At 36.8% G+C, this 8,441-nt stretch overlaps 1 protein-coding gene across 1 annotated transcript; it reads left to right on the top strand.

The window, feature by feature from the left end:
* The first annotated feature begins 4,547 nt into the window (after positions 1–4,547).
* LOC116197793 (pyruvate kinase isozyme A, chloroplastic-like) lies at positions 4,548–7,988 on the top strand. The gene is made up of 7 exons (XM_031528044.1): positions 4,548–5,453; positions 5,857–5,944; positions 6,053–6,243; positions 6,372–6,490; positions 6,593–6,836; positions 7,071–7,305; positions 7,392–7,988. Exons 1-7 carry the CDS (start codon positions 4,923–4,925, stop codon positions 7,721–7,723), a joined length of 1,740 nt encoding a protein of 579 aa, XP_031383904.1. The 5' UTR covers positions 4,548–4,922; the 3' UTR covers positions 7,724–7,988.
* The last annotated feature ends 453 nt before the right edge of the window (positions 7,989–8,441 follow it).

Below are 8,441 nucleotides of genomic sequence, written 5' to 3'. Positions count from 1 at the left end.
AAGTTACTTCTGCCATAAACAATTATACAATTTTTGAGTTTCATGTATAAATTTTTAATAAATTTTGTTCTTTTTATATAAACAGAACAGGGCAAAGTTGATTTTTCTTTTTCAAATTTTCCCTAAACATATGGATGCTTATAAGATGGTCTTGCTTTTGGTGTACTTGCTAAACTATATATATATATATATATATATATGTTGATTAAATAATTAAGCATGGTTACATGGATGGTTTTATTTTTGGTGTACTTGCCCAACTATCCATGGTTCAAAGGCCAACAAGAAAGAGAAATAAAGTATAATGCAATGACACCCGTCTTTATTTGGATTTTGATCGACTTTTGTAATGATACTATTTATGTCTCTTTGTTAATTAGGTTTGTGATTTCTTTATATTGTATCAATGCCTCCTTTGTAAGAAAAAAACCGCAAAGAAAAAGCAAAATTGATATGGCTGAGGTTAGATTGGTCACCTAAATCTATATTGCAATCTATAAATCCAGTAAAAAAATCTCATGTACTATCCTCTCGGCTTTTAAGAGGCCTATCGGGTTAACTATAGTGTTTTGGATCGCTCAAAAGTAATGATATATTATAATCGAGGATTTAACATTATTATCCAATGAAAGTTGGGTTAAAATTATCCCATTACACCGGTCGGAGATGATTCTTCATGTCCTTTTTTTTTTCTTTTTTTAGTATTATCATCTATATGATTGGCAAAAATTCCATCAATTTTTTGCCGACAAAAAACACTATCAATTAAGTTGGATAATGCTGGATGACTTTACCAAAAAAGGAAAGTTGGACAAAGGATATACTTTCTCTTAGCAAGAAGGAAGAATATTCTTCTGGATGATGCCAGATAAATTACTCTTAATAGTGTTGATTGTTTATTTATGACAATGTCAACACTATATAGATCAGAAGCAGTTATTAAATTTCATAGTAATATACACATCGAAAAAATTTCATAGTAATATTAGATCACAAATGCTCATGCGCGGGAGAGGAATTATATGTCTCTATTGTACCATATGGCGGTGCACTACCAATGCTGAATTGCCTAATCAACGTATCCTAAACTTGGCACAATAAGAAAATTTACATATTATTTTTGTAGTGTTTAATTAAATTACTGATATTGGTCTCTTAATATGAAAATTCTACTTTCATATTCGCCCCTCAAATATTCCCCTCTCCTCTTATACAACTATTAGGTACGTGGCATGATGATTGTGGAGATAATAATATTTTTTTTTTCTGAGAATACAAAATTTCCTTTCAAAAGAAACTAGTGAGCAAGATGATTTTTTTTATTATATGTAATCATATATAATATTAATTTCCTCAATAATGACCAAAAAAACTCATGATAATAAATTTCAATTCATATAATACTCAACAATTAAATCTGAAACAATATATATATATATATATATATATATTAATTCGGCATACTCTCACGAAATTATTTCACTCGCACAGTGAGTATTCCACATAAACATATAGGACAAACCCATAGCTTTTGGCTGTTCGTTTGTTTGAGCTCCACATTAATATCTACTTAAATTTTTCTTTTAGATTTTCATTATGTTTTTGTATTTTTGGTGGTTTCCAATAAGACTTTTACAGTTTATTTAAAGATATTATTAATAGATAAAATAATTCCCAATATATTTTATATATTTCTTATCCTTTGCATTATAAATTTCATAAATTCATCGATATCAACAAAAAAAAATACAAACGCCCGCATTATGCGTGGGAATAGTAGTTAACGAAGTTGTAGATAAATTAATATAAGTTTTTTTTCAATGTGTATCTAGATATTCAGAAGAGCAACATGACCTAACTAATCCAGTTAAAAGCGGATCAGTTCGCTAAGAGGTAAAAAACTCTCACAGTTAAGAATTTTCTCCATTTATAAGACATGAGCACGAAACCTTATTAAAGTGGAATAAGCTGCGAACCGCTTGAACCAACATTTGTTGGTGAAATTTAATATAATTTGAAATATCATGATATATAGAAAATGTTGTTTTAATTATTATTTCAAATATCCTAATAAAATCCTAATTTAGATACATTTATATATACTAACAAAAAAGTGAATATTAAATTAATTTCTTTAGTTTTTTTTGTTCACGTGATTTAATCTATCAAATAATTAAATATAAATAAATTTATTTTGTAATATGAAATTCTTCTTGTTGACATTTTAAAAGGCGACAATGATTAAAAAAGGGAAAAACGACAGTTTTGATCCTCAACCTTTGGCGCTTTTGTTTTTTTAGTCATAAACCTTTACTTTTGCCATTCTCATCCTTAATCTCTTGATTTTTTCCAGTTTTAGTCTTATCGTCCATTTTTCCGTTAAAGAACTCATTTTCAGTCCAAAAAATAATTTTAAAAATAATAAAATTTTAAATTATAAAACATCTGGAAATTAAAGAAAAATGGGGGCGCCCTCTTTGGTAACCACTCCTGCTACGGAGGTCCTCGGCAAGGTCCTGCAGGGCCCCCCCAGCCCCTCGATTTCCCCTTAATCTTAGAGATCGAGGACCTCGATAAGGTTGGACCTCGGCGGGGGTGCCCCCAACCCCCCGATTGCCCCTTGATCTTAAAGATCGAGGACCCTAAGAGGGTCGGACCTTGCAACTTAGCATCCTGAATTTCCCCATGATCTAAAAAATCAGGGCAAAATTGAGGGGGCTGGGGACTCCCCGCCGGCCACCACCCCCCCAATGGAGGTTGCCCGCAAGGTCCAACCCTGTCGGCGATCGACATCGGGGAAGTGGTGACCAGCAGGGGCGCCCCCAACCGCCACCGCCCTCTCTTTCTTTTATTTTTTTATTTTTCAATTCTTTTTTTTATTTTCAGAGATTTTATAATTTTATCTATTTTTTTAAAATTATTTTTTGGAGGGAAAATGAGGTTCTTAAAGGAAAAATGGACGGTAGGACAAAAACGATAAAAAATCAAAAGGTTTAAGATGAGAATGGCAAAAAATGAAGGTTTAGGGCTACAACAACAAAAGCGCCAAAGGTTGCTAACTAAAACTGCATTTTTCCCATTAAAAAAGTAACTTGTTTGAAAGTAAGACTAATTTTATAATTTTTTTAAAAAGTAAATTCTAAATTAGAAACTCATTAGTTATTGCTAATTTGACATATTAAAATTCCAACACCTAATCCTTATTTTTTAATATATATATATATATATATATATATTTATATTTTATGAATACCACGTGAAAGGCTTAGGAGAGTTCCCTCTTTTCTATGGTTTTAAGTGGCTCTAACTGTGTAAATAACTGTTCTAAACAGACCATTAGCATTATTTCAAAATAACCCTGATATATGAGAACCAAATTGGAGGAAGTAATTAAATAAAAAAAGTTTTCTTTACTAAACTAAAATTGACTAGAAATTGGATAATATAAAAAAAATAATCGACGATTTATTAAAATGGGTATCCAATATATATTATCTATTTATCTATCTATCTATCTATTAGGCTAAAATAGAGTTCCAAAATAGAATTATTGAGGAGAGTAGAGATTATTCTTTACTCTAAAAAATGTTTTTGTTTTCTTCTTCATTTTTTTAATTAAAAATAAGAATTAGGTGGTGGGATTTTAACAATTTAATATTTCATATTTATGTAGTCTTTTAAAATTAGATTTTGATATTTTTTTTAGATAAATTATATTTTTTTTCAATGGTACTCTTGGCCAATCAAAAGAATTTCACTTTCAACAATAGATTTATTTATATATAATATTTTAGAAATTTAACCACGTGAAGCGAAACAATACGCTCATGAGATGTTGAAAATTAATTTAATAATCAATTTCTTTCGTTACTATGTATAATCTATCTAAATTAGTAAATTCGAAATGATAATTCACACAACATTTTCTAAAAGATGTCATATTGCCTATCATGTTAGTTGCCCTATAAACTTTGTTAATTATTATTTTACGCTTGATTTTTATACTGTTAGTCTAGGCTTAATTACTAATGCATAAACTGAAAGTTATACATCATGGCGTAATTGTTTTTGTGATTATTAAATCGTAGATATCCTAATATAATAGACAAAATCGATTTTCGCTGTCAAGCACGGACAATTCCACTAGTATTCCACAAAAATGCAGTGCCAGCCAAAAGACAAGATAACACGAAAATCTACGCGGAGAGGGAGAGCTGTCACAGTTGGGAGCTTTTTTTTTTTTTTTGATGGTTTACAGTTGGGAGCTTTTGCTTGGACCATCTGACACCCCCCCGGTGTCAGCAGGAACGACGTCGGCGGCGCGTGACTCTCACTCGCTGGAGCTCAAAGAAAATTCAAGAATGATATATTCACAATCACATTGCCTTGCAGCTTTGACCAGGGAGAACTGAGAAACGAATAGAGTCAATGGTGGTGGATGCCAAGACCTGAAAGATGGTTGTGGTTGATAGCTTAAACCCTAATACGCAAAATCAGAAGCTCAGCTTGCTGAATCGAATTCTCGTCATTGGACATTTGCTCGTTTGAGAGACCGATTTCGTGAAAAACATGGAGCTACATGTTCGTTTATGTATAGATAGATATGTCCCCACTATATATGGCATCTTTCCCTTTCTTTATAGGCTCATTTAAAGGGCAGATCAATAGTTGTTAAAAGTTGGTTCCTTGCTTGACCTTCTCCCTCTTGTCACCCTCCTCCTCTGCCTGCCATTGTACCCTCCAAGGGCAAGAACCATAATAAATAATAGAAACCTTCCTCGTAATCTTCGACTCTCTTCACAGAAAAATCCAAACTTTGAGCTGATTTTACAACCCAATTGCGCCCTTTTGCTCCTCATAGTCCCAAGTCCCGACCTTTGATTCCCAAGACTGAAGATCCCCACGTGCACTTTCTCAAGGACATGGCAGTGGCTGGAGATTTGGCCGTTGCCTTCACCAGAGCCATTGCTGGGAACTCAACAACTCTTGATTCCAAGAACTGGGTCTGTGGGGCACCATTGGGAAGCCTCTGCAACAATGGGGTGAAGGTGAAGAGGAAGGCTTCTGGCGGTGGGGTCAGAGCGACGCTGCAAGTTGGTTTTGAGCCAAAGGAGGGTCTGAGGAAGAATGTGGAGGGGGCTCTAGGGTTTGATGTGGTGTCAGAGTCTGAGCTGAGGGAGAAGGGGTTCTTGGGGATGAGTAAGACGAAGCTCGTGTGCACTATTGGCCCTGCCTGCTCCTCGATGGAGGATTTGGAGAAGTTGGCCTTGGGAGGGATGAATGTGGCAAGGCTTAATATGTGCCATAACACCAGGGATTGGCACCTAGATGTGATTAGGAAGATCAAGAAGTTGAACGAGGAGAAGGGGTTCTGCGTGTCTGTCATGATGGACACCGAAGGGAGTCAGATTCATGTGGTTGATCATGGGGCCCCTTCATCTGTCAAAGTCGAGGTGAGTCAGCTAAAGCTCCCAGTTCGCGTCTCCGTCTCGGTTCATTTTATGCTACTCTGTCGAGTATTTGGCTTGTTCGTTCAATGATCACTATGTTTCAAGAATAGATTAAAACAGGTTATTGCGATTTGTGTTAAGCTTGGAACTAGGTAACCCAGACTAGTAAGTTACCGTGAGTAAGTTCGATGGTATCTGTTTGAGCTAGTATGTCTTGATAACGGCTCTGCTATGATCTTTCGGGGAGGATTTTGATGCATATCAAATCAAGCTGTATATTAGTATGTGATGCATCCTCAACTTCAACTCTAGAAAGATCAGATTTGCAGTCATATACTCTGCTTAATAATTTAATTGACTTCAAGTAGTGATCTGCGATGGTGTTCTCTTTGCTTTGGAGTATTAGGAAGGTTCGATCTGGCTGTTTACAGCAAACAAGTTTGAGGGTACTCGCCCTCGCACGGTTCAAGCGAACTATTCAGGCTTTTCTGAAGGTAAATGATATACAATAGCATAATTTTCGTTGAACATCTTTTTTAGTTTGTATGTACAGCATTATCTCCACCTTCACTTTTCCTCTCATAGTCAAATGTCGTTTGCAGGTATCAAGGTAGGAGATGAACTTGTGATCGATGGTGGAATGGCAAGTTTTGAAGTAATAGAAAAGATTGGGAATGATTTGAAATGCAAGTGCACAGACCCTGGTCTGTTCCTTCCTCGAGCTAAGTTCAGCTTTTGGCGAGATGGGAGGATTGTGGAGAGGAATTACGAGTTGCCGACTCTATCAACCAAGGTATATCTTCTGTTTATTGCTAAATGATAGGTCAATTTCGATGAGCTACTTAATGATGGCTCACTGAAGTTCACTAAGTATAAAGGTCAATATAAATTCTTGTTCACTTGGTCATTCGGTATCTGCAGGATTGGGCAGACATTGACTTTGGTATATCAGAAGGTGTTGATTTCATCTCTCTATCATTTGTAAATGATTCCGATGCAATAAGTAATCTAAAGGATTACATCTCCACTAAATCACCAAAGTAAGTACCAAGTCATGAATTGATTCTTTATAATTACCTTTTTTCATCTGAATGTTGGGATGAAAAGCTTGAAAATAAGAGTTCAATACTTGTTTGTTTCAGGCCAATTAGAGTACTGGCGAAGATTGAGTGCCTTCAGGCTCTTCATAAACTGGAAAAAATTGTGGAGGCTTCTGATGGGATTATGATCGCTCGGGGTGATCTTGGAGTAGACATCCCTCTCGAACAGATACCAACAGTCCAAGAGGGAATCACTTGTTTCTGCCGCCAAATGAACAAGCCTGTGATTGTGGCTTCTCAGCTTCTCGAGTCCATGGTTGAATATCCTACTCCAACCCGTGCCGAGGTATCATGGAGTTTTTCCTCAGACTTGGCTGATTCTTGCTTTGAATTAGTGCACTCTTCCCTGCATATAATTTGAATCAGTGCCGTGACAATAGATGCATGCCTCAAGTTCTGAGAACTCGATTTTGGAATTTAGCGTATCCTATTTTATTTTGTATGGAGATGAAATTTTAAAGCTAGGGCATGCTTCAATGCCTAAATCTGTATGCTGACAGAGGCATTTGTGCATGATAAGGTTGCAGATGTCTCGGAAGCAGTTAGACAATATGCGGATGCTTTGATGCTGTCTGGTGAGTCTGCAATTGGATCTTACGGACAGAAAGCTCTCTCTGTCTTGCGAATGACAAGCAATCGAATGGAGTCGTGGAGCCGCGAGGAAAATCAGGAAAGTCTCCCAGTGCAGCATCAGCTTGGAGTGTCGCTGTCCGAGCGGATTGCTGAGCAAATCTGCAACTGTGCTGCTGAAATGGGTCAGTTCTCTCTTTCCATGAGCTTGCTCTGCATTTTACTTTGTTTTATTCCATTTACCAATTTACGCTTGTTCCTCGAACTGCAGCTGACAAACTTGGGGTTGACGCAATCTTCGTGTACACAAAGCATGGGCACATGGCATCCCTGCTCTCACGGAACAGACCAAACTCTCCCATATTCGCATTCACGGATGAAGAGAGCACACGAATGGCCCTAACCCTGCAATGGGGAGTCATTCCACTCTCCATCGACCTCACGGACGACATGGAAGTCAACATTGCAAAGTCAGTCGATCTGCTGAAAGCTAAGGGGATGGTTCGACAGGAAGATGCTGTCCTGGTGGTATCTGATGTGACCCCGACTTGCTCGGCCTCCTCGACTGCTTTCCAGTTGATCCAGGTGAAGACCATTTCCTAGAAGGGGCAAAACTCAAGCCTGATATACGACACACTCATTTCGAAGCAATAATGAGATCACTAGTATCACCTCTATCGAACGATAATTTTGATCGATTTATATTCTATGTCGGTGTAGTCGGAAGTTTTGTATGTGCTTTATCATTATCGTTTATCAGGACTGCTCAATACGACAGAAAACAACCTTCTGTTCACCATTTTAGTATCTTCTCCTACTCGTTTGCGACTTCATGAGGGGGTAATCAAATGTTCAAGATTCAGCTCGAGATTGGATTCAAATCCGGACACTTGATCGAATAGAATACGATTGCTACATTTTGACTAGTACTAGCTTGCCCCATGCAGTTAGTTTCGGAAACGACTCCCTCGGGGCATAGCAAAGTTCCAAATCTGGAGAATTTGCTTGCACGCCTCATGTTATGAGATTGCCCCACCAACCTTTTCCCGACCCCAACAGGGCCAATTTCATCTCTTCTACTCATTCCTTCACGTTACGAAAAGCTGTGAATACGAAGTGCATGCTAAATACGAGCGTCGAGGATATTAATTTTTTATGGAAAAGATGAATTAATATTTATTAGTTTATATGAGACATGATACTAACACTTATGAGTTTGAATTTTTAAATTGAAATGGGTCCAAGACCATATAAGGTCAATAGAAATACAATATGCCATCAGAGCTTAGTTCATGCGTATGCACGTCTCTGTGCTTGTGCG

This window comes from Punica granatum, chromosome 2, assembly GCF_007655135.1.
Source record: "Punica granatum isolate Tunisia-2019 chromosome 2, ASM765513v2, whole genome shotgun sequence".
NCBI lineage: Eukaryota > Viridiplantae > Streptophyta > Magnoliopsida > Myrtales > Lythraceae > Punica > Punica granatum.
The sequence above is the reverse complement of the archived record's forward strand: the minus strand, read 5'-3'. Positions and strand labels throughout refer to the sequence as shown.

Bases quoted from the DNA above. Each gene is read 5' to 3' on its own strand.
- LOC116197793 (XM_031528044.1), top strand. From the start codon at position 4,923: ATGGCAGTGGCTGGAGATTTGGCCGTTGCCTTCACCAGAGCCATTGCT. The intron at 5,945-6,052 runs GTAAATGATATA...TGTCGTTTGCAG, and splicing joins CTATTCAGGCTTTTCTGAAG to GTATCAAGGTAGGAGATGAA. The intron at 6,491-6,592 runs GTAAGTACCAAG...TGTTTGTTTCAG, and splicing joins ATCTCCACTAAATCACCAAA to GCCAATTAGAGTACTGGCGA.